The sequence below is a fragment of the Neolamprologus brichardi genome, chromosome 8, assembly GCF_056152115.1.
Source record: "Neolamprologus brichardi isolate AB-2024 chromosome 8, ASM5615211v1, whole genome shotgun sequence".
Taxonomy (NCBI): domain Eukaryota; kingdom Metazoa; phylum Chordata; class Actinopteri; order Cichliformes; family Cichlidae; genus Neolamprologus; species Neolamprologus brichardi.
This window is the reverse complement of record NC_142111.1, coordinates 991,574-1,017,048: the sequence shown is the minus strand read 5'-3', so window position 1 is coordinate 1,017,048 and position 25,475 is coordinate 991,574. Positions and strand designations below refer to the sequence as shown.

Sequence of the window (25,475 nt, the reverse complement as noted above, 5' to 3'; positions counted from 1 at the left end):
TTTTGCAAAGCTACATGTGGAAGGAAACGGTGACCTAGGGCAAGCTGATGGCATAAGATGTAAGTACAACTCCTCCAGTTTCATATCCAAAAAAGATTATTGCGCTAGCTTACATGGTTGCAGTTCTACAGGGATTTAAAAATAGTTACGCCAAACGGAGTGTGCCTGCTTTGACCGGTTTTAAAGGGTTAAGAAAAAATAAAGTAACATAGAGAAACAATATGTGTGCAGAAAAATAAATAAATAAATAAATAAAATACTCTGGAGAAGTCACACAAAGCCTGCTTGGTTGGGGGATATAAATTTGATCCACTTATCCCAAATTTGGTAAAACTTGTCTTTCTGGATTCTAAGAGAGTACATCAATTTTTCCATTCTAAAAATTTCAAGAATAGTTTCATACCAATCATCTAATGTTGGTGGGACTCGGTTCATCCACCTTCTTGTAATAGATTTTTTGCCAGCAGCTAGAAGAGCCTGCAGCAGCTTTATATCCGTCCTCCGTTCTAGAATTATGACATGACCCACGTATAAATTTACAAAGACAAACGGTATCTGTACCTCAGTGTTTTATGAATCCCACTCCAGTACAGGTACAGCCTGGGACAGTCCCAAAACACGTGATAATGGTTTGCCTCCACTGAACCACACTGCCTCCAACACTCTGAATTCGTATTGCTAAATTTACCCTGGACTGGAATCTTAAAGTATCTTATGATATTTTTCCAGCAATGTTCTCTAAATTCTAATGAATTAGTGGAGGACCACTGTGAGCAACATATTTCTTCCCAATCTTTTTCCAAAATGCTAATTCCAGCTTCACTCTCCCACTTTTCCTTTATATATAGAGTACTGTCTTTTTTGCACAGAGTAGTGCATTGTATAAACTTGACATAGTTGTATTTATAGTTGAACAATGGGCAAGTTTCAGGATTTTGACAAAGTTAGTTTCATTCTATGTTAAATTTATAATTTTCCATTGTTTATTAAAGGAATCTCGCATTTGAAGGAACCAAAGGTTTCTTTTTCACGTTTACTTAAGGAAAGAAGACACTCAGTAAAAGACAGAAACCAAAGAAACCAGACTATACTCCAAACACATTACACCAAACAGTAATGTGTTTGGAGTCCAAACACGCTAAAGGTTATGTATTTTTAAAATCTAAAAACTTGCTATGGATATCGCTAGCTGTCTTCACCACCATCACTCACTCCCACAGCTTTTCCCTCTCCTCAGCAACCAAATACTACTGTATATTAGTACAGTCACGTCTTCCTCTTTTATCCTGAATTCACTTACCTCATCCTGCGGAGGCTGCTCCTTGGGAGTTCCCCATTGTCCCCAAAGTCAACGTAATAAAGGTCCACCAGTCCAGAGCCTAGGACTCCCAGCACCCTTGCCCTGTTCCATGTGCCATGGTCTCTGTATGGAGCAGCCACAATGTCCCCTACAACAATGGTGTCCACTCGCTGATCCTACAGATCAGAAAAGCAGATGAGTTCAAACACAAATCAGACACTGGGTTGCAAAAGGTGCTGCAGGGATAGAGGTGCCCCTATGGGCTGTGTGAGCTTATTGTTAACATACTTTTTATTCACACGCAGGATCTCAGATATGTTTCTAAATCTACTCGATGAATAGTTGCAGGCCTGCTTCTTATCATCAGATCCTGGCTTTAAGCATTCTTTAAATCACATTTTAAATGCCATTACTACAAGTTACCCAGATTTCTGAACTGTTGTAAGATCTGCAGCACATAATCAAGACTCTTAAAAAAGTCAGCTCTACCAGGGTAAAGAAAAAAAAATACTGGCAACCGTCAGTATTACCTGTCAGCCTCCTGGTAGGCACACCGACGGCATCAATTTCAAAATCCTATATCACTGCATTCCCGAGTTATCGCTGAGAAATCAGTGATGGTAACAGATTCTAACCCATCCAAGATTTTTGTAGATTCACCTATAGCAGGGGTCTGCAACCTTTAACACCCAAAGAGGCACTTGGACCCGGTTTCCACGCAAAAGAAAACACTGGGAGCCGCAAATACTTTTTGAAATCTAAAATGAAGATAACACTGTATATATATATTGGTTTTTTTTACCTTTATGCTTTGTGTGAACAACTTAAGTAAGTGAAGTTTATTTATTAAGCGCTTTTCACAGACAGGCAGTCACAAAGCGCTGTACACAAATATTAAAATAAATAGTACAATCAATAGACATTACACACAATGTAAAAGATCAAATGTAAATAATGTAAAGAATATAAAATACGTAGATCAACAAAAGGCTTGTTTGAACAGAATAGTTTTTAACTGCTTTTTAAAAGAATCCACAGAGCAACTAAGGTGTGTTGCTTGAATCCATGAAGTGCTACAGAGAAAATTACATTTTATTTATGTAATTAACACATTTTGAACTCTTAAAGAAATATAACAAAAGGAAAGACGCTGAACTAAAATGATCCAGCAAACAAAAACTGTTGTGAGCCACCCTTATATCGCCTTTGGGCTTTTGGAGCCTTGACCTGACTTTTAAAAAACAACTGGAAAAAAAAGCACTATGCTGCTAAAAAAATAGATATTTGCAAAATTCTGCCTAAATATGTATTTTACCTGGTTAATGTGTGTGGCAGGGCGTGGCCTGCAGCGCCGCTGCAGGGGAGTCGGACGCACCTGAGCGGCACCCGCAATTACGCCTCGCCGCCTTAAAGTCTGTGCTATCTATGCTGTTGTGTTGTCGGGCTGTGAGCTGAAAAGCTACAGCCGGCTGTATGCGTACAGCAACCGTGTGTGAAAAGTGGTCAATAAAGAGATGCTGAAAAGCGCGTTCATGCAAACATCGTCGGGTCTGTCGTGATATGTTTACAATAAGACTTCTGCTCCTGAACCTCTGCGCACAGCGTCTGCAAATCGGGAATGTACGAAGTCACTTTGATCTTTACGCAGGACTGTGAGCTGTCATCTGTGAGGCGTGAGCGGCGTTTGTTTGTAACATAGTTCACGGTGGAGAACAGCTGCTGACATAATGTGGATCCGAAGATCCACAACTGGCCTACCTGGGGTCGAAAGTCTCGATAAATGCACGCCGTTTCGGCGGGTATACCGGCTTCCGCAAGTGTGACGCTTATTTTAAGCGATGAAAAAATAATAAAATATAATTTTATTTTTATATTTCAATATCACAATAATCTTCCAATTTAGAACTACAAGTTAAAAAAAGAACTAAACACAAATAAAATACACTTCAGCTAAATACTTCTAATTTATTTTCCCAAACCACCCGGAGCCGCAGTATAAGGACAAAAGAGCTGCAGGTTGCCGACCCCTGACCTATAGTATCAATTTAAAAAAGGGAAAATACTTGGATCTTTGCAGTTTCAAGTGTATGGAAGTATATCGGAACTCTCAACTCTCATTCTGGCTTTGTCATAGGGACTCTTGTGGAACAAGAGAGACACAAGGAGAGCAAGATATGTCCTTACCGTAGAGTTTCCATTGTTGTAGAAGTGGTTCATCTCCTCTGTTAGTTTGTCCAGCTGAATGGATCGAACCCCCAGGATCTGAATCCAGAAGTGGTTTGGGTTCTCTGATGCAGAAACATACACCTCAAGGTGTTCGTCAGGCTGGAAGCTCAAGTCTGGGCTTGCAACTGGAACACACAGAGAAAATATGAAATTACTACACTTAAAGACACATTACATGGCTGCTCTGGGGTGACTGAAATCTGAACTCACTTTCAAACTTGGACACTTCAGAGAAGGTCTTAGTAGTTGTACTGCCCTCCTTCTTGCTGGCTGTTTTGATTTTTGACTCTCCCACCTGGTCAAAAAATGTTTCTGGTTCTCCTGTGGTCCCGTTGGCAAAGACAAGCGCATTCTCCTCTATGTGGGAGAAGGGACTGTTGTTGTTCAAGTACAATAGAGGTTCAGTCTCTGTGCCGTTTGACTTCTGACTCACGACAATATGGCCACGTTTCTGGCGCCGGGCTGATGACTGTGAGATTGTTGTCCTCACCATCACGTCCTCGGTGACTTTTTCTAGAATCATATCCTTTGAACAGGTTTCAAAAGCAGGAGTTAGATGTCCCCTCAACTAAAATTAAAGGATGTGGTACACACAGGAGATCCAAATCAAGGCACTGTGCGTTACCTGTGCCTTTTTCACCTCCTGCCTGGTCCCTGTAATCGTCACCATGCCCTTTGCTCGTACACCGTGTGCCGGCTCTTTGGAACACGCCACTTTGGCTCCTGTAGTTCGGGTGATCTGTTTCAAACTCTCTCCACCACGGCCTGCAATACACAGATAATCATGTTCTCCTAACAATTATTGCAAATAGGGGTGAGATAAAATGGGGACTTTTTTCTTAAACTGACATAAGGCTAAGTGAATACTTATCACGGGGTTCGAATGTTAGCCATTAAAACCTCATACATAAAGATAACTCAGATAAACAGAAATATTATTAATGGTAAATTCAATCACAACAACAGTAACCTCAAGGCACTTTATATTGTAAGGTAGACCCTACAATAATACATACAGAGAAATTCACTTTTCACACAAATTTAGTATAAGACTTTCTGGTTATGTTTACAAAGCTCACAGTGCAAAGAAGCCAAGGGACCATTTTCCCCATAAACTCTACACAAACGGGGTTTTTTTTGTTGTTGTTTGTTTTTTTGCAATCCAAGAAGTTGCCCCATGCTAATCAACAGAAAGAATGCAGGTTAAAGTAACTTCTGCTTTGGCTTCATTTTCACAGCCAGAACTTACAGCTTTCTAACATTATTTATGAACTATAATGAAAGAGATACTCTGGCCTCCCTCCTGGCCAGCTGATCTGCTTGTCACTTACTGGAGCTTTTAGTTTTGAAAATGATGCCTGGTAATGAAAAAACAAAACAAAACAATTGACATGATCAAAGATTCAGTCTACCTATTATACGTCCAAAAGAGGACTGTGGAACCTCCAAAATCTCTGAGACAAGTTCACATTCTGTGAGCAGGTTCTCCAGGACACAGCGGGCCAGTAAGACCTGCTCCTTAGAGCCCTGAAGCAGGAAACATACGGTCGTCTTACATTCATGATCTCCTGAATCTGACATGACCCTCACTTGAGCTCCAGACTTCTCAGTCACCTGAAAAGTTAGCATACAAAGAGAAAGAAAGACTAGCTCAATCTGTGAAACTAATTTAAGACCTGCTTGTAAAACTTGGAACTCCAAGATTGCAATTGAGAAGTAACAATGGCATACTGAAAAATAGAAAAAATCTTATATAGGTATGCAGGGGTGAGGCATTAATTCAAGAGAGAATTTCCTCAGTGTAAATATATTCAGCTGCATACACACAGGGACACTTAGACGTTATCATATCTTCATGGTGCTAACAATCAGACTGAACTCTAAACTTGAGCTGGGAGGCAACTGAATACAGCTAAAATACAACTGAGTGAAAAAAATAACAATCCATCTCACTTCAATACTTTTTCTAACACATTACGTAACTAAGAAATGAATCTAAGAATATATATTTACTGAATAGTATTTTAGGAAAATAAAAATTACATTAACAAAGTAAATGCCCAATTCATGGTCACTGGGGGGCTGGAACCTATCCCAGCTGCCTTAGGATGAGAGGCAGGGTTCACCCTGAACAGGTTGCCAGTCTCTCACAGAAAAACATTCACACCTATTAGCAATTTAGAATCATCAATTAACCACCCCCACTAATAATAATAATAATAATAACAAATTTTACTTATAAAGCGCCTTTCAAGACACCAAAGGACACTGTACAATAGGATAAAACACATAATAGAACAATGACACAATGAAGAACAATAAAACAAAAGCACAACATACAGTGGGTTCACAGTGAATATGCAGACTTGAACAGATGGGTTTTGAAATGAGATTTAAACTGGGGGAGAGAACCAATGTTTCTTACATCAGGGAGTAGAGAGTTCTACAGCCTGGGAGCAGAGCAGCTAAAAGCTCTGCTTCACATGGTGGTGGGGCAGAAGGAAGGCACAGAAAGCTGGATAGAAGAAGATCAAAGTGAGCAGGCAGAAAAAGTAGTGCTTAACAGGTCAGAAAGGTAAGGAGGTGCGAGGTTATGAATGGCCTTGAAGGTGAGCAGAAGAGGGTTGTATATTATCTGGAATTTCACTGGGAGCTAGGGCTGCCACAAACGATTATTTTGATAGTCGACTAGTCACCAATTATTTTTGTGATTAGTCGACTAATCAGATCATCATCCATTGGACGTAAAACGTACAGCTGCATCTGCTCTTATATAACTATCATTAGCTTACAGCTTTATTTTTAGTTAGCACATACCTTAAACACTTAAAGACAAGATGATAGTTTATTAAATTTTAATGAAATTTGCAGATTGTTTCAGTGAAGTTTAATAAACTCCTTGCTATCTAAAATATAACAGGACACCGGAGTATATTCTCCAACATCTCACACTTCTGATAATCAGCTGTCTGCTTGACGTTTATTCAGCTGTGTAAAAACTATAACTTTAATCTCAGCCAAACCGATTTACTCAGGAACAAATAAAATACTAAAAAAGCCAAACAATAACATTTTTAAGTTATCTAAGTGACTTATATATATTTAACCTGAGTAGCGAAAGACGGCGGTGGGTTTGAAAACAATTAGCCGGGAGTCCGGTGTTCTCACGGCTCTAGTGAGCCTTGCCCCCGGCTAGCTATCGAGCTAGTGGCTAACAGACGTCTCCGAAAACGTGGGAGCGCTTTTGAAAATATGTGGTGTCTTGATAAACTGAGCAGATATTTGAGGTTTACACAGCTACATTCTCGCCTGAAAATATGTAAAATGTTTATTTTGTGACCCAGAAAGAATAATAAGAGTAATATCAAAACTAACTAGCTGCTGCCATTGTTGGTAATTGAGCTGGGCTGCGCTATGAATTCTGGGACACAGCTTCTTCTTCGGGGTTTAACGGCAGCTGGCATCCTTGTACATGCAGTGCTGCCATCTTCTGTTTCAGTCCGTTATTACACTCTTAAATCCTACTACTTATTCCTGTGTCTTTTGGGATCTTACAAAGCTTCAAACGACGTGTCGACTTTTAAATCAGTCGTTGACGATTTTGATAGTCGACGTAATCGTGACTAGTCGTGGCAGCCCTACTGGGAGCCAGTGAAGTTCCTGAAGAACAAGGGTGATGTAGGAGGGGGTTCTGGTGATACTGCAAGCAGCAGAGTTCTGAACCAGTTGAAGCTTATGGAGGGATTTTTGGGGGAGACCATGCAAGAGAGAGTTGCAGTAGTCAATGCGGGAGGTAACAAGACTGTGGACAAGAATGGACGTAGACTGGGTGGAAAGAGAATGACGTAATCTGTTAATATTGCTTAGATGGAAGTAGCCAGAACAGGTGAGATTATTGATGTGAGATTATAGGAAAGTGAACTGTCTAGGATGACACCACGGCTCTTCACCTGAGGAGAAGGGAAAACTGTGGAGTTATCAATAGTGAGTGAGAAATGGTTTGCCTTCAAAAGGTTAGATTTGGTTCCAATAAGGAGGATTTCAGTTTTATCCTCATCGAGCTTTAGAAAATTAGAGGACGGTGATGTCATCAGAGAGGGACCGGCGCTCAGCATTGCAGAGCACGACGTCCAAGCGGCGCTGAGGAGAGTGAGCACAAGGAAAGCGGCGGGGCCAGACGGCATCACCGGCCGTCTGCTGCGGTGCTGTGCTGACCAGCTAGCAAGTGTGTTCACTTCGATTTTCAACGAGTCCCTGGCTAAGTTTGTGGTCCCCACATGCTTCAAAAGATCTACCATCATCCCTGTCCCCAAGAACAACAAGCCCTCATGCCTGAATGACTACCAGCCAGTTGCACTGACCTGAAGAAAACCATCCTCACACAGAACATCACATGCTGGTATGAAAACAGCTGTGTCAAGGATAAAAAAAAACTCTCCAGAAAGTAATCCGTATGGCAGAACGCTGCTGCAGGACTGCTCTCCCTTCCCTACAGGAAATTTACGTCAGGAGATGCTGAACTAGAGCAACTAGAGCAGCAGCAAGATTTTGAAGGACTCGTCCCATCCCAGCAACAAACTGTTCCCACTTCTGAAATCAGGCAGAAGGTTCTCCACTATCTGAACAAAAACAGAGAGGCTCAAGAGGAGTTTTTATCCTCAGGCCATTCGTGTGTTGAATCAGGCCCCCCAATCACCCTTAAGTGACTGAGACAGGACTCATTACCACATTCTCATATCATCCTGATCTTTCTGGCCTCACTATAGCACAGGAGACTTCCCTTCCCATGCAATGTACACAAGCTGTAAATTTCCAGATTGTTTTATTTTATTTTATTTCTATTTATATAATGTACATAACTCACCCACTTGCTGCACATAATGTCCTCTTTGTATATACTCATTCACTGTATAATAAAGTTCTGTCTGTCTCGCTCTTTTTTTCTTTGCACAGTCGAGAAGCATATCAGGTCACATTTCACTGCGTGTTACACCTGTATAACCATGCACGTGACAAATAAAGAATATTGAATCTTGAATCTGAATCTGAGATAAACCAGGAGGTGGATGTTATTGAAATTTGTAGTCCAGAACAGCATCAAGGAGTTACAAATAGAAGTTCGGTGGTAAAGCGTTGGGCGGGTTGAATTAGTTTGTTGAGAACCAAAAACAAAATCCTTGCATTACCCTCATAAGAAATGATAATACCCGAGTAGAAACTTTGTTTGGCCTTGTTGATGGAGTCTTTATACTGCTGTTCAGGCATTTGTAGATTTCTGCATTAACAGTTAAACCAGATTTCTTTGCAAAGAAGAATGGGCAAGGATTTCAGTCTCTAGATGTGCAAAGCTGGTAGAGACAGACCCTAAAAGACTGGCAGCTGTAACTGCAGCAAAAGGTGGTTCTACAAAGTATTGACTCAGGGGGCTGAATAATTACGCACACCCCACTTTGCAGTTATTTATTTGTAAAAAATGTTTGGAATCATGTATGATTTTCGTTCCACTTCTCACGTGTACACCACTTTGTGTTGGTCTTTCATGTGGAATTCCAATAAAATTGATTCATGTTTGTGGCTGTAATGTGACAAAATTTGGGAAAGTTCAAGGGGACTGAATACTTTTGCAAGCCACTGTATCTATGCTCTAGCTGCGCAAGCTTTGGCCTTCAATGCTCGGAGTTCATAGGTAAAACCAGGGAGCAGAGCGAGTGAAGGGAACAGAGTGAGTTTTTACAGGAGCCAGAGAATCAAGGACATTGAGTAAACAATTTTTATAATATAATAACAAATCATCAGGAGCAGAATAGAAGTCTGGAATCTGAATATTGTCCAGTCTGGTAGTGAGAATGTCCATACAATGTTCTTGATGTTGCGGAACGAGATGAGACGGTTTGGTTTGGTAGAAGAGCAGCTGAGACTGAGGTTAAATGAAAGGAGGAAATGGTCAGTTATGGGAATTTCAGCAGCAGAAAGATTTGAGGGAGTAAGACCAGAACAGCAAATCAAGTCCAAGGTGTGCCCTTTGGAGTGAGTGGGAAAAGTCAATAAATAAATTGTTTAAATTCAAAGCCCTCGAGACAGGAGGAAAAGTCTTTGGTGAGCAGAAGGTTATTATTATATATTCATATTATTATATATGAATGTTGAAATCTCCCACCAAGATAACATTTGGGGAGAGAGATGAAGGATGGGTTAGCAGATTAGCAAAGTCACTGACGAAGACAGGGTTAGGTTTTTGTTTGTTTGTTTGTTTGTTTGGTTTTTTTTTTTGGGGGGGGGGGGGGGGGGGTGTACAGTAGCTATGATGGTGGGTATGGGTCCAGTCAGCTCACATGCAAGACACTCTAGGGAGCTAAAGGTATCAACATTAACTGGCAGGACCTTCAAGTGCTGGTGAAAAATGATTGCGAGACCACCCCCACGACCTGAGCGGCAAGGTTTAGAAAAGTAAACAAACCCCGGAGGAGTAGATTCATTTAGCTGAGAAAAGTCATCAGGTTGTTGCCAGGTTTCAGTTAAACAGAAGAAGTCAGACTTATTGCAGAGTACCAAGAGAGAACCCACACAAACACAAAGTCCCCAGCCAGTTGGTGGATTTGAACTCAGGACCTTCGTGCTGTGAGATAACAGTGCTAACCACCATGTTGCCACGAAATAAATGCATTCCAGTTATTTCCACTCATTTACAATAAACGTTCAACCAAACGGAACAAGCAACAAAGAAGCAGACAGTGAAAAGGTCTGAACAACTCACCATGTCTAAAAATGTGGCTTGGCATCGGTACATGTTCCTGTACACCTCTATAGGAAGCGTCATCTTGGACACCTCAGTGTTGGGACCCTGATCTGTTAATATCAATCATATACAGATAAGCTCATAATAAAATAAAATGTATTAATGATCATACACAAATTAGGTTTGGAATGATACCTGTTCAATGAGAGATACTTACTGCTCTTGGTGCCGTTTATGTGGCGATAGATGATGTAGCCCAGAGTGGCCCCAACGGAGAGCCCTGCAGCCAGAGCCACTATTTTCCCAGAGCTCAAGCTGGTCTTATGACCTTCCTTCACTGCATCCATGACACCTTGTGCACCCTGCAGGATGCTTTACCTAAACACACACACACGACACAAGTCTCTATCCATCGGTACCATCAGCCTTATTAATGATCTACTCCTTCTTCCATCCATGTTGCCAGCTACAGTTTATAGAAAGTTTTTATTTGGACACCTTATTGCTTCTTCCTGAGAATGACCCCTTATTGCAACACAGAAGCTGTGGCTCTCAAGAAGAGTCATCAGCACACATTGTGCCCCATCTACTTTGAGCTAGGTAAACATTCATAAATAAAATGATTAAGAGCAAAGAGAATTTAAATATCAGTTATTTTTATAAAGATATCTTTGTTTCAATTAACAATAAATAAAACATCAAAAAGAAAATTTAAACAGAAAAAAATTTATACTGTATCAGCTGTTGCTCAAATTCAAATTCAAAAGCCCAGGACCTTTGAATTAGTTAAACAAAAGATTCAGGTCAGGCCACTACAAATATTCTTTGTTTTTTTAAGAGGTGAACTTTCTGGTGTTTTGGATCATTGTGCAGCTCCAGAACCCAAGTGCACTTCAGCTTGAGGTCATGAACAGATGGCCAGACATTTCCCTTCAGAAAAACAACTTCATTTTGTGTTTACTTGCGTTATCTTTGTCTAATATTTACATTTGTTTGATGATCTGAAACAGTCAAGCGTGACAAGGAGGAAGGAAGGAAATCAGGAATGGGTCAAACACTTTTTTCTTTTTACACCACTATGTATATACATACACAATGCAGTACTGAGGGTTTCTATTAAATTCAGATTTAGACAAAACTGTACTTTCAAATATGGACCTCATTCAAAAGATAAAAATGATTACATTGGTGTGGCTCCCAAAAATCAACTGTCTCAATGATGTTGCCTGTTGGAATAACCTCACAGGTACTTGATCAATTTGACCAAAAAATTTAAGACTTTCTGTAAGATAAAAATAAACCGAGGATCAGTAGAAAGAAAACATGGACATTGAGACAGAGGAAGAAATATAAATACATAAACATAAAATGTGATTTTTTCCCATCTGAGACGATCTATACATCTTTATGTGATGTGTGTATCGGAAACAATGGCTTGAAAAAGGAATATGTACAATGAGCAATATTTATTTGGATGGAAAAGAAGAAAAGAAAAGAAAGAAAAAAGCGTTTTGAAAAGAGAGACTTTCTGGCAATACTTACAAATGAGAGAAAATATTTTTAAAGGCCAATTTATCATGAACAAGAACCAAGTGAGTGACTTTTTGGATCTTTATGAAGTCGCACATAAGGCAGCTGTGCTTTATAAACTGTTAAACAAATAGAAAAAGGACACCTTCAATACTCTGAGGATTTGGCAAAAGGACCTTGGCTGTGCAATGAGCAAGAAGAACTGGTCTGGAGTATTCTCCAATACTAATAAATACCTTTAAAAAAGGCCCATGGAAAATTCATGCCATTTCTAAAGTAATGCATGGGTTTTATTTTACCCACTTAAAGTTTGGATGTAATGTGCAACAATTTCTGTTAGAAATGTAAATCAGATAAGGAACATTTATTCATGTTATTTGGGAATTTAAACAAGTGTATTCCTTTTGGAAAAAAAAATCTAGATCGTGTAGTGGACTGGTTAAGTTTGATAATACCCAAATCACCAAGGTTATGTTTTTTCTGAGACCAGTCGGTCTTACCCACTGCATCCAAATACTGCTTTGTGGTGACAAAAGCAGGTGCTTTTACAGCCACAAGAATAACCCGAAGAGTATGGAAAGACACATCCTCCCCAAATTTCAAAAACTGGACAGAAGCTATGTAAGAAATTGGATCATACAGAAAATGTTGGCAAGAATTGACTATGATACTGAGAACTTTAGGAGATCTTTGAGAGGGCAGTTTGTAGAAATGGTTGTAGGTTAGTATCTCAAGCCCAGCCTTTCTTTGTCTTTCTGTTTTTATCCCAGTTTTCTTCCACTCTCTTTTTTACATAGGCATGTAGTTATGATCAGCGCATTCATGGAAAATCAAATAATGACCCCGTCTGATCTCGTTAAACAAAAATTTTAAGAACGACTAATCACTTTCATGACTCACACTATTGAGTGTAGGCTTCAACCCAGCTGCCTTCTAATGAGAATCGTACTTAAAAACCCATTGAATGCGGCATAAATATAACACAACGTGATAATTGCACCCTGCATGCATTTGCTCAGGAGTGTATATATTTTGGGCATTTGATAGTTCTGTTTAGCAGCAGCTTACCACTTTAGGACAATAATATAGAACAAATATTACATTTAGATTCGAATACTGCATGCAGTCTCCTCGGACCTGCTCATACAAGATAAGCTAGCTGCTGCTTTACATACAAGTTCAGCACTGACACAAGGAAACTAAACGCCACTAGCATGTTCAGATACATGATATCACAGCCTTTATATGTTTTCGACGCTAATACGATTTAGAATCAACAGCATTTTGGAAAGAGTTTCCATTCCCTTCCCACTCGACCTTACCTGTCGATTTGTTAACCTCCTAGAAAGAAGTTCTCAATAAACCGGAAACAATATTTAGTATTTAATTTTCGAAAATTGAATTTTCTAATGTGCAGCAGCAAATTAGCTATTAACACAAAAAAAAACACTTTATAAATAATTTACTATGAAAAATGTATTAACCATAAACGTGATCATTTAAGTGAAACATTTTATTTTAAGTCGTCAACCGGAAGCCCACTGCGTGCAAGCCCAGTGACTGTGAAGAAGAGGCGTTCCCCTCAGAATCAGACCTCAGCACCACCCGGTGGCAACAGACCGACATCACAGACAACCTGTGTGTCAACTCTTGTGCTGAATACATTCATTTGTTTTAATATTTGAGCAAATTTGTCGCAATTCCAATATTCAAACAAAATTTAAAAAGTACAACTGCTGCTGACAACTGTCAGTGAAACCAGGTGTTTTACTGAAAAAGGTACAGGCAAAACTTTAGTTTTCTAGAACCTTACCTGAAGGTTACAATTTGGAGAGCGATCTAGGATTATTTCCTGAAGGTAAGTTATGTAGAACCTTAAGAGAACTTGTTTAATCTGTTGATGTTATGGGAGAACCTCAGAGGACCTCCAGGGAATATTGCCTTCTATTAGTGCCTTCAACAACTGTCTGGAAACGTCAGTCATATTTAAGGGCATTGCCTATAGTGATAGGTACAAAAAACAAAAAAGATGTGATTTTTTTTTTTCAGATAAAATGTAAAACTGTATTAATACATATTTTTTTTAATTGGGTGTAAAATTGGTGCAATATCATTCTTCTCTTAGGATGGAAAAGAGAGCTTTAAACAGACTGATGTTTTTCAGGTAAGTAGGCATAACAGGAGAGAGATGATACAGGAATATGAACATCCTTATAAATTATGTAATGCTGTAGGTGAACTCATCATTGACACATTTGATATGCATTTAAGCTTTAAAACATTGCAATATCTAAAATGGAAACCAACGAGCAGTTCATTCTGAAGCCAGATACAAGAACATCTTAAAAGACAAAGACCTGGATGACCTCTAATTAGCTGCTTTAAAAATTTCAGATCAAACTGATGTTGTTGTACTCTGCCCTAAAAAGCTTCAAAATATGGTATTTAGACAGATGCTCACTCTGGATGGCATTACCTCGGCCTCCAGTAACAATGAGAAATCTTAGTTTTTTGACCAAGACATGTCCCTCAGTGCATATAATACACAAATATATAGGACTACCTTTTTAAAAATTTGCATTTTTATCTTTAAAATGACAAATATCCTGTTTCAGAGTGATGCTGGAAAATTTACTTTAGGCATTTATTATATTAGGCATATATATTGAACTGCACTCTGCTTGGTATGCCAGTACCTTTCAGCTGCCTTTGTTATCCTACATGCTAGCCAAGCCTGATAAGACTCCTTCAGTCTGACAGCTCTCTTTAGGTTGGGTGTCCATCACCTGGTTCTGGGATTACTACCACTAAAGGCACCAACAACCTTCCAGCTGCAATTCCTTGCAGTAGCTTAGGCAAGGAAGTTGTGGAACATTCTCACTTGGACTCAATGACCCCAGCCTCTTTTAGAATGGAATAAAAGCCAGGGAAGGCTGGCAGGGGAGCTGGGATAATTCCTTAATCATGCTCTTCCTACTTCAGTAACAACAGGACCTGGAGGGAAAGGATAGATGAGCAGGAGACCCGATGGCTGTAAAGCTGTCTGGAGCAGAGCACAGGTTTGTTGGTGTAATCATACTGTAAAATAATCAGTTCCCTGCAACACAGACTGTGTACGCACAGTGTTATTGCAGTGGAAGGCGGGCAGGTGCACCCACAGATGGAGAAAATGACAACCATCACAGCCTGCACATGTCCCAAGACCAAAAAAAGAAGAAAAAAAAAGAGATGAGGTGGTTTTGGGGCTGACTGGTTATTACCACTGGTTCGTTCTGAACTTTGTAGAGCTGACCAGCCCCTAACAGACCTCTCTGAAAAGGTGTCCAAGATCTGCTACAGTGGATGGAGGAGTGCCAGGTGGCATTTGTGCAGGTTGAAAAGGCTCTCTGTGGAGAACATGTGCTGCACACCCCTAACTTTTTCCTGTTAGAACGGGAAAGGTGGTACAATACTGTTGAAAAAGAGTTCTTGGCAATACAGTGGCTTCTTGAGATGCCCATTCACTTTGTTTGGAACACGTCCCACTGGCTCCAGTGTATGAAGGACACCATTGCCTGGATCACCTGGGATTAGCTCTCCAGCCTTTTAAGTTCAAGGTGCCCCAAAAGCCAGGGGCACAGATAATCGTGGCTGCTTTCTCCAGCTCGTGGGAAAATGGGTGGGGGGGTGGGAGGTAGAACTGGCCAGATGGCTCCGCTTGCCTAAGTCGGGCAGTGGGGTATTTAGAGAGGATGGGTGGGGCAGCAGGTTCAGGGAGCAATGCTAAGGAGGCTGGCTGGTCAGCTGAAACTAATTCCCTAATCATTCTCTCTTCATTTAAGTAATGCTGCGATTGAGCTAAAATCCTGTGGGATTTCCACATACAGATGAACAAACTGGTGATAGCTAACCAACCACAAATTGTAGTGGTAGAGGAAAAGGCTGTAGTAACATATTGACAGTGTTGGGAAGGTTACTTTTAAAATGTATTCCATTACAGATTACAAAATACATGCCCCAAAATGTATTCTGTAACGTATTCCGTTATGTTACTCGATGAGAGTAACGTATTCTGAATACTTTGAATTACTTAATATATTATCATGCTGTTTACAACTACGTGAATGTACTATTGCTGTGATTTATTACTGTTACTGAAGGTCGGCGGCTCCGAACCGTAGTAAAGGGACCTCTGGCTAATAAGGCGGGGTCCTTGTAGGGCTCATAGCCGAAAACTAGCTTTACTTTGTTGTCTGGGTCAACTTTGCTAGCAGAGACAGAGAGAGGCGTTGAAAGGCTGCTCCAACAGAACTTATTGTTTCAGAGGAAAACACGAACACAGTGTACAGTGGAGTCTTAATAGCTTACTTACAACTGGGCTCGTCAGGCTCTCTTCTTGGCTGCAGTGGTTATTATTATATTTACATGCTTCCAGCTCCCGTTTCTGCTCGATGACAGCTCGTACTTTTCCTTTTTCTCCCTCCCTCGCTCACAGACACATAACGTGTATGGCAGTCCATTCTCCCTGCAGCACGGACTACACTGCCCATGATGCTACATTCTTTAGAGCTATACCTGTAGCATTCTGCCTATTAGCTTAGCACAACAACAACAAAAAGGGCTCTCTCACCCAGGAAACACGCAGAGAGAGAGCATCGCCCTGTAACCATGGCAACCGTAACGCTGCCGCCTGGATCAACAGAACGTAGCTGTCAAACAAAACCCAAACAGTCCTGACCCGCGACAATATGAAACAGGAAAGTACCGCCGTGTAATCCATTTATTTCAACAAAGTAACTGTATTCTAAATACCACCTTTTTAAACGGTAACTGTAACGGAATACAGTTACTCATATTTTGTAATTTAAATACGTAACGGCGGTACATGTATTCCGTTACTCCCCAACACTGCATATTGATAAGATTAGGAGGGTGAAGGCAACAGTGATACCTGTGGTAACAGGAGAACAATGGGCAGACGGGGAGATGATCACAGGTTGAAGGATAAATACCGATAAATGTGTGTGTGTGTGATCTGTGCCCTTCACTGGACAATAGTGTAACTGCATGTCTTCTTTATTTATGTGATTGTCTGCAAGAGAATATAATCCTTACATTTTGCGTTACTCTGACAAAATGGACGAATAAGGGAAAAAAATGGATGAAACAATCTGTCAATATTACTTATTACAATGACAAATATTTACAAAATTCCAAAAACCTAGGACACACATGGAATAAAGTGAGGTTTTTAATCACAACTACTGTGACAGCCAATGAATATTGCAAACTTTGCAACCTGCACATGCCATATGTGAATTCAACTTTATTCCCATACATATAAAAAATTTAAAAAAAAACAACAACAATATCATATATACACAATTCCAACTCAAAACAAAGGTTTTGGGGGGATTTTTACATTTTCTGAAAAACAATTTTAACTCTCAATCACTTACAGGGTTAACGTGCCCCTGGCAAAATTTATTTTCAGAGTTATTATTATTATTGTTAAACAAATGCAAAATTACATTACAGCTACACACACACAGGTGTGTGTGTGTGTATAGCAAAATACAATTCAAATCTTGCAGGCTGTTGAGGAACGTGTTCTCAACTAATTGTATTCTGAAGATTTTCAGAGAACTTGACCTGTGACCTTAAGGTTAAGGCCACTGAGATTCAAACTCATTCGATATTTTTAGTAGATACACCCACGTATCAATTTTAAAAATAATAAATCCTGTGTTGCTACATTCTCTAGTTATTACATTCCCAAACTTGGGTGTCCACATTGCTCCCCTTGACGACAATACCCCATCAACCTTTTATGTCTCAGGGGTAAAAAAAATGACTCGTTGTCAGGTTGTATTGCATAATGTCTCTCTTCATGACTCTAGACTTATTCTCTGTTACAAGCTCAACAACCTAAATAGTTCCTGTTCCTGTCAACTAACAAACTACTTAGTGCAGTAAATAAACCCAAACACATCAGCAAACATGAGAGAGAACCTGAGTGGCACTTCATGCTTTAGTTTCCTTTTTAACTCTAAATGGGAAAACCTCCTTTACAAAATAAATTAGCCATTTTTAATAAAAACACATTCAACTGTGCATCTTACCTCCTCAAATGTTTTCACAAACAAAGTTTATTCGACTGTTTGTTTATGTATTTAGTGAAATAGAACTAAGTTCTTCAAAAGTACTCATGCCTATATTTATAATTATTACAAACTTTGGGGCTCCATGGGTACCTTTTTTTCAGCCCGGTGTGTTCCCATTTGACTTGTTTAAAAAAAAAAAAAAAGATCTTCAAAGTTAGTCAGATGATATGCAACAATTCAATATGTCTCAGTGGATGTCACATTAAGATCCTCTGAAAGTGAAGTAGCATTTAGTGGAACGTTTCTGGAGTGGACCCCATGTTAAAACGTTTCTCAGATGTAGAACAGATGTGAAGAAGATGAAGCAGGAGCTTCTTCAGACATCATTTAAATGTTTGTAATTAAATTGGATTCTTTGGAGTCTTTCTTTTCCCTGCCTTTTTTGTCATGAATCAACTGTTAAAAAACGGTCCCAGAAGCTTGAACAAATGTGTCAAACTGCCATCATGGCTGTTCGACTTTTGCTCCGCCTGGCCGCAGTGCAGTTAGGCTTAAATTGTCTGCTACAGCATGTGCACCAAGCTGGCTCCTGGTATTGCCACACCAACCGACTTCAGAACGGAGAGTTCATTCCAAGCTTTGTTTCAAACTGCAACTTCTGTCTCTTCTGGTACCGAACTCGCACCCTTTGAACGGACACAGAGGACAAACCAGAGCTTATAATCAACAAACACACAAAAAAAACAATTTAGCAGCAATTCAGTGCTCTGAGGAGTATAAGAGAAAAACAAAGACTGACCTGAAATCTAAAAAAATTATAATCATCATCATCATATCATTATTATTATTATTATTATTATTCCACCACCACATGTTCATGCTACCCTCTTTCTGTTTCTAACATTTGTACAGAACATATTGTCCATCCATCCATCCATTCGCTTCTGCTTATCCTTTCCAGGGTCGTGGGGGGCGCTGGAGCCTATCCCAGCTGTCATAGGGCGAGAGGCGGGGTACACCCTGGACAGGTCGCCAGTCTGTCGCAAGGCTAACACATAGAGACACAGACAACCAGTCGCACTCACATTCACACCTATGGGCAATTTAGATTGATCAATTAACCTATCCCCACTAACTGCATGTCTTTGGACTGTGGGAGGAAGCCGGAGTACCTGGGGAGAACATGCAAACTCCACACAGAAAGACCCCGGCCTGATGGTGGAATTGAACTCAGGACCTTCTTGCTGTGCAGCAAAAGTGCTAACCACCATGCTGCCCGTGCACCGTGAATCAGAATCATATTGTTTTCCAACTATTTTATATTATCCCCCCCCCCCCCCCAACACTACTGATGTATTTCTAACAGCTTCTTCTATTTCATACCGTATCTCATGTAGCTTCACCACTTCATTGACTACAACCACCAGCAGCAGGGAGACAGACACTAGCAGCCAGGCCTCCAGCGGTATGTCAGCCAGTTTAAAGCACAGGACAGTTGTCTTGTCACACCACAACTGGTAATCCACTGTGGCTTGAACAATCTGGCTGACCAGTCTGGTGAAAAGTACAGACAAGAGGATTGCATACATATACATACCCTTTTCCATTAGTACCTACTCGTGTCGGCTTGGTATGGCTTAACAAGGGTTTTTAGGGTTCGCCATGGGACGATAGTAGTGACTGGTAGCAGGTACCTTTTTAGTACCTGCTTGGCCACAGTCTCAACCGGTCCAACCGGGTACTAAAATGTGACATCGAACCGCATGCCACGATTGGCTAATCAGTGGCGTCACTTGATGATTCACGAGAGCGTCTCCTTATCGAAAATCAAAACCTCCATTTTTGAAACACGACAACGAGGTAAATGGGTACACAACAAATAATACTGTGGTCTTCAAGTCTGACAAAACGCCACCGACTGAGGAATGGGAATAGCATCGGTCTGATATCCTCCTCTACTGTCTTGATGCATGCTCAATCATCCTGGTAAGTGAATCCCAAAGAGTTAATTCTGTTCATCTGGACGTTTTTAGTTTTCAAGTGATTTTCTTCAGTCTCAGATGACTGCAGGTCTCTGTAACCTTATAAACAGTACCTTTGCACAATGACAAGCCCAATGGGCTGTGAGGTCAGTTTCTCGATCATTAATATGAAAATTATCATGACCACTGATCAACAACCACAGATCAAAGACCACTGATCAATGCCCATGAGTACTATTCATAGAGTTGGGGAATGGTTGCAATCACAGCATTGTATGATGGTGAAAGATGTCCCCTCCTCGATTCAGAGGAGCTCTTTCCCTTTTCACATAAATGGCCTCCTTGACTCCCCGCTCAAACTAGCAAACTAGTGTTTAAACACAACGTCCACAGATGAACACAATCAACTCCTTGGGGCTCTCCTTGTGTTGTTGTGTCATGTGTCGCATGCAAATGATGTAACCGGACACTCTGCTGCGTTGCTATTAAGACCTCACGCACATTCGTGGTATATTGATTGTAACGAGCCGATCCAAGTAGGTACTAATAAAAAATTGCTAACAAAGACTCAAAAACAAAGGCAATTCAACTGATTTTACTGTAACGTATAAAGTATCATAAGACAAGATCTTATTATGGTCATGACTACATTTTACATTCTGCCAACTCTGAGGTAAACAGCAGAACTACAGTTCTGTGCAGAAGTCTTGAGCCACCCACCTGTTTTATATTTTGTTTCCAAGAATTCAGCTTTTTTATTTTTAAATGATCTATAGGCAATAGTTTTACAGACATTATTAAGCTCTTTCAAAGTTTTTCTTTGGACATTGGGTGCTTTTTTTTCCAGTTTTCAGTCCAGTCCTTGTACCTAATCATTTTCAGAAGAATGTTTTAACACTGGCCTATGACTCATGCAGGCATAAAAAGGCACCCAACTCAACCAATGAAGGATAATTATAACAATGATAACAATGTTATAAAAACTGAAAAAACACAACTTTAGAAATAAGAAGGAAAAATCCAGCGAAGACCTAAAAGTCCTCCTTTGAAATGCATCTGATCCTTCAGTCATTTACTGTTTGACCACGACTCAGTAATGACTTCCATGGAGTGTGGCTATCAAGAAGCCATTCTTAAGAAAGGGAAACAAGAAGAAGAGCTTGAGGTATGCCAAATTGCACAAGAACGGGACTGAAAATCAGGGGTATCAGGACTTATATACAGCTGGACAGAATTGTTAGCCCACTATGTAAATATAATTTTTAAGCACATGTTTTAACAGTACTTGGAAAATACTTGAATTTTTTCCCCCCAGTACCATCACTTTGGTCTTCTGGAGGTAGTTCTTCACCACGAGTTGATATGATTTGGCTCCTAGTCAGGTTGGAAGACAAAGCAACAACCCAGAACCACTTTTACTATGGACTGCATGAGTTTTTCTGTTAAAATCTTCACATTTCCCTCTTTCTTCATGATTTCATCGACCATGACGAGATTCCCACTTCCATACTTGCTGCAGCATCCCCATAGTTTGGCGTGAGGGCAGTATGCTTTGGGTTGTACACATCTCCCTTCTTTCTACAAACATAACCAATGTCTTTGGCCAAAGAGCAAGAATTTTGTGTCATTTGACCAAAGGACACATTTCCTACCTCTGCCAGTATGATGGCTGCATGCAACCACACAACTGAAATACTCTGTTACCTGGAGCTGGTTTAAGTGCAGAGGCAACAAAATGGACTTAACCATCTGTTGAGACATTCAGGGGGGAATGGGGTTTCTTCTTGTATTATGTTTAGCTATTGCTTTGTGGTTTTCACCTTTTATTTATACAATAGTTCATTCAGTCACTATATATGTGGAGCTGTCTCTCATTTGGGGAGGTCGGTTTGTTGAATATATTTTGTACTTTTTTGAGTAGAATTTTGTTTAGTTAACCTCTTTTATGGGCCCACTTATTTATTAATATGGCTTGTTTCTGTCATTTAATTTTTGTAATAATTTTGTCTTTTTTGGAGGGTATAGTAAAACCTATTTCTTGAAGTGCCTGTATGTTCTCATAGCCAGGCTTGATCTGTACTGGGTGGCTCACTTCCTCATGTTCCTCATACTTGGAAATGTTACAACATTTTATATTCAACTGCTTTGTGGGCATCAATAAGTCTTTTTCTAAAGTCTAAATTGATTTTATTTCTTTCTGGCCTGATGCTTTCTCAAGTGACAGCTCAGACACTGTATAAATAAGATAAATCCCAGTTTTAACTCGAAGCTTTGGTCATTTTAAAGTCAAAGCACATCATTGCACAGCAGTGGTTTGGGCTACGGCTCAATGGAAAAGGTCAATTTTTCAGAGGGCTAATAATACTGACCTCAGTCATTTTTGTTTTTTTTCTGAAATTATTCTTTCAATATGTGAAAATAAAAATATTTTGCGCTTTCTAAAGAAACCTAATGTATTTAGAAATGCTTGTTTCTTCTGTTAAAAAAAAAAAAAAGTACTTGAAATTTCATAGTGGGAGTAATAATTTTGTTCTTATCTGTATGCAGAAGTCAAGAAAGAGATATAACAGTGTCTACAGCAATCTATAAAACACGGTGAAGACTAATGGTTTAGGTCTGCATGGCTCTTCAGTGGAGTTATGAACATGGAAATGTGCAATTAGATTTTTATCCACCATCCACTACCACCTGGAAAGCAACTGATTGGCAACGGCTTCATTTTTTAGCATGACAATGGTCACAAATATGACACCAATGCTGTAAAAATAACAAGGTTTTTACACGTACCGAGATAGAAAAAGTAAACTATTTGCTGCACATATACTTTCATAGCAAAAAATCTAAATGAAGCATGGATCAAGACTTTTGCACGGTACTGAGTTTTCTCTCAGGTGTTGCAGCAACATAACCACAATGTTCAAAGTTTGATTCTAGCTTTGTGAGTGCAGTATGTCAACTCAACATTGCATTCATTTTGAAAGTTGTCTTGAAATCTCATTAGTAAATATGTCTATGAACATTGCATAACATCTTTAATAGACAAACACATGAACTCCAGCAGCAATCTGTTCATTTTAACCCTGTTGTAAGTACAGCATCTAAAGCTAAATGTACTGGTGTTTTTACACTGCAATTTTCTAGTCTTACTGATCACTCAAAACAGGACTGCTGAAATCAATTATAAAACCAACGTTAATCTTAGTCCTTGATGTTTGCAAAGATGTTGCTAAACACTGGGCTTTAACATTATCTAAAGAACATAATTACTTACACCACAGGTACAGTGACACACCACCAGGTATTGCTGAATGGGCTCTTTTTCCATAAAGGCTGCGAGCGATGGACATAGCTCAGGGAGATTACCACTGGTAAATAACAGAACAACAATAAGAGAAGTTCGCTTTTAAAAAAGAAAACACAATCACTCATCTTTAACATGGGAGTTTTACTGATCATCTCGTGATTATCAAAACAATCTGTGTTCAAAATGTTCATTTTTTTTAAAAACTACCTCTCTGAAAATGGGGCCCTATGTATAAGGCCACGTCCACATGTACATGGGTATTTTTGAAAACGCAGGATTTTCTATGCATTTGCACCTTTCGTCCACATGTGTACGGCGTTTTAGATCACTGAAAACTACGATTTCTAAAAACTCCTGCCAGGGTGGAGGTTTTCAAAAACTCAGTTTTTGCGTTTGTGTGGACGAGGAAAACTGAGATTTAGTCATGCAACGTCAGAGGTGTGAGCCTCTTTTGACGTGTAGTCACGTTATTGTTTACATGAGATTAATTTCTACAATTGCGGATATAGACTATATAGACAAATACTATTGGTGTTAATCTGCAGTTTTTACACACTTACATATACACACACACTTACTGTCCCTCCGTTTAGAAAGACAGAGGCGTCAGAGTGAACTTCGCACGTGGCTTATACATTCAACCAGTGTTGGGAAGGTTACATTTTAAAATGTATTCCACTACAGATTACAGAATACATGCCCCAAAGTGTATTTTGTAACATATTCCGTTACGTTATTCAATGAGAGTAACGTATTCTGAATACTTTGGATTACTTAATATATTATCATGCTTTAGAACTACATGAATGTCCTATTGCTGTGTGATTTATTACTATCACTGAAGGTTACTCGCCATACCAATACCAACTAGATTTTTTAATCTTAATATAAATGAGTAACAGTAGGGTGGACATTAGGTAAGGCTGCACTTTTTGCAGCGATCTCGTATAGAAAACTATTCCGCGTGTATAAAACAGGTCCGCGGCTCCGAACCGTAGTAAAGGGACCTCTGGCTAATATGGGCTCGTAGCCGAAAACTAGCTTTACTTTGTTGTGTCGGTCAACTTTGCAAGCGAGAGACAGAGAGAGGCGTTGAAAGGCTGCTTCAACGGAACTTATTGTTTCGGAGGAAAACACGAACACGGTGTACAGTCGAGTCTTAATAGCTTACTTACAACTGGGCTCGTCAGGCTCTCTTTTTGGTTGCAGTGGTTATTATTATTTTTACGGCTCACAGACACATAACGGATATGACAGTCCATTCTCTGCCTATTGCCTTCATTTTAAATACTTTTTTGAATAATAAAAAAATAAGATAAAAAATTCTTCACGTCATTAGTAGACATCCGCAAGTAGAGGTGACATGGGCCATGAGATTGAGACACAGTCATTAGAGCCTCTTAATGCTTGTATTCTGAGTACCACCCTTTTAAACAGTAAATGTAACGGAATACAGTTACTCATATTTTGTATTTGAAATACGTAACGGTGGTACATGTATTCCGTTACTCCCCAACACTGCATAAAACACAGGCGCTGCCAAAAAATTTTTAATTTATGTATGCTGTATCCACTTTGTTCATTCCTAAGCTGTGAGTCTACACCAAGCTGTCTTTAGTTATTAACATTTGAAATGTTTTCAAAGTTTCAGATGATTTGGGCAAACTTAAGCTCCGAGAACAGAATAAAAATTGTTTTATGGTCCCGCAAATTGAACAGAGGGAGGAAAGGGGTTTTCATTTACTAAAGACGTGCTCCAGTGGAATACTCTAAGATCCTGACTGCTGTTGTCATAGAGCTCAAACTGCTTTAAGACATCATAAAAATCTAAAGGACACTTGTACATATCTATGAAGGCGCTCTTACCTGTGTGCAAGACAAGAAAACCTGCCATGATCTTCTGCGTCATCAGCAGACCGTTAGACAGTTCAAAGAACCACTGAGGTGCACTAGGTGAAACGCTGCAGATATATGGAAATATATTTGTTTTTAACATGTTGCTTACTTGTTCTTCATTATTGCTAATCTAACTGCATTGTAATTAATTTTAGCATTAAGTCTATGAGTGGAACAGCTATGGACTGTTGCAGGTTATTGTTACTCCTACCTCTTTGCAAATATATTACAGGAGGCAGTGGTGTTGTCTGAGGAGTTCAGGTTGCAGTGTGACAAACTGCTCAGGCAGACCGCTTGTAGGCTAAACCCAAAGGCCAACAGGTAGGCACACATAGTCAGGCCAAACTTCAACAGGAAACAGCCAAGGAAGTAGTTCTGAGTCTGGTTAAAGAGGTTGGCAAACAGACATACACAAATT

General features: G+C 39.7%; 2 protein-coding genes across 10 annotated transcripts in view; both read right to left on the bottom strand.

Annotated features, from left to right (window-relative positions):
* tdrkh (tudor and KH domain containing) overlaps window positions 1–16,303 on the bottom strand; it is a 31,033-nt gene extending 14,730 nt beyond the window's left edge. For 2 of the 5 annotated variants that reach the window (XM_006801657.2, XM_035912429.2), the window contains exons 1-8: window positions 13,115–13,151; window positions 10,480–10,640; window positions 10,281–10,372; window positions 4,939–5,140; window positions 4,152–4,291; window positions 3,737–4,052; window positions 3,485–3,651; window positions 1,301–1,476 (exon numbers count right to left, since the gene is read on the bottom strand). In XM_006801657.2, coding sequence (XP_006801720.1) covers window positions 1,301–1,476; window positions 3,485–3,651; window positions 3,737–4,052; window positions 4,152–4,291; window positions 4,939–5,140; window positions 10,281–10,372; window positions 10,480–10,609 — 1,223 coding nt within the window. In that variant the 5' untranslated portion in view covers window positions 10,610–10,640; window positions 13,115–13,151. Of the gene's footprint in view, window positions 1–1,300; window positions 1,477–3,484; window positions 3,652–3,736; window positions 4,053–4,151; window positions 4,292–4,938; window positions 5,141–10,280; window positions 10,373–10,479; window positions 10,641–13,114; window positions 13,152–13,605; window positions 13,627–16,143 lie in introns of those variants that run through there. The other 3 variants (XM_087845233.1, XM_006801656.3, XM_035912430.2) reach the window with 3 other exon arrangements.
* A 701-nt stretch (window positions 16,304–17,004) lies between these two features.
* The window catches only part of tmem94 (transmembrane protein 94), a 39,992-nt gene continuing 31,521 nt past the window's right edge, over window positions 17,005–25,475 (bottom strand). For all 5 annotated transcript variants that reach the window (XM_087845229.1, XM_087845228.1, XM_087845230.1 and 2 more), the window contains 5 exons: window positions 25,269–25,438; window positions 25,028–25,122; window positions 23,129–23,222; window positions 19,259–19,429; window positions 17,005–18,561 (listed from right to left, as the gene is read on the bottom strand). In XM_087845229.1, the coding sequence (XP_087701355.1) occupies window positions 18,489–18,561; window positions 19,259–19,429; window positions 23,129–23,222; window positions 25,028–25,122; window positions 25,269–25,438 (603 nt within the window). In that variant the 3' untranslated portion in view covers window positions 17,005–18,488. The remainder of the gene's footprint in view (window positions 18,562–19,258; window positions 19,430–23,128; window positions 23,223–25,027; window positions 25,123–25,268; window positions 25,439–25,475) is intronic.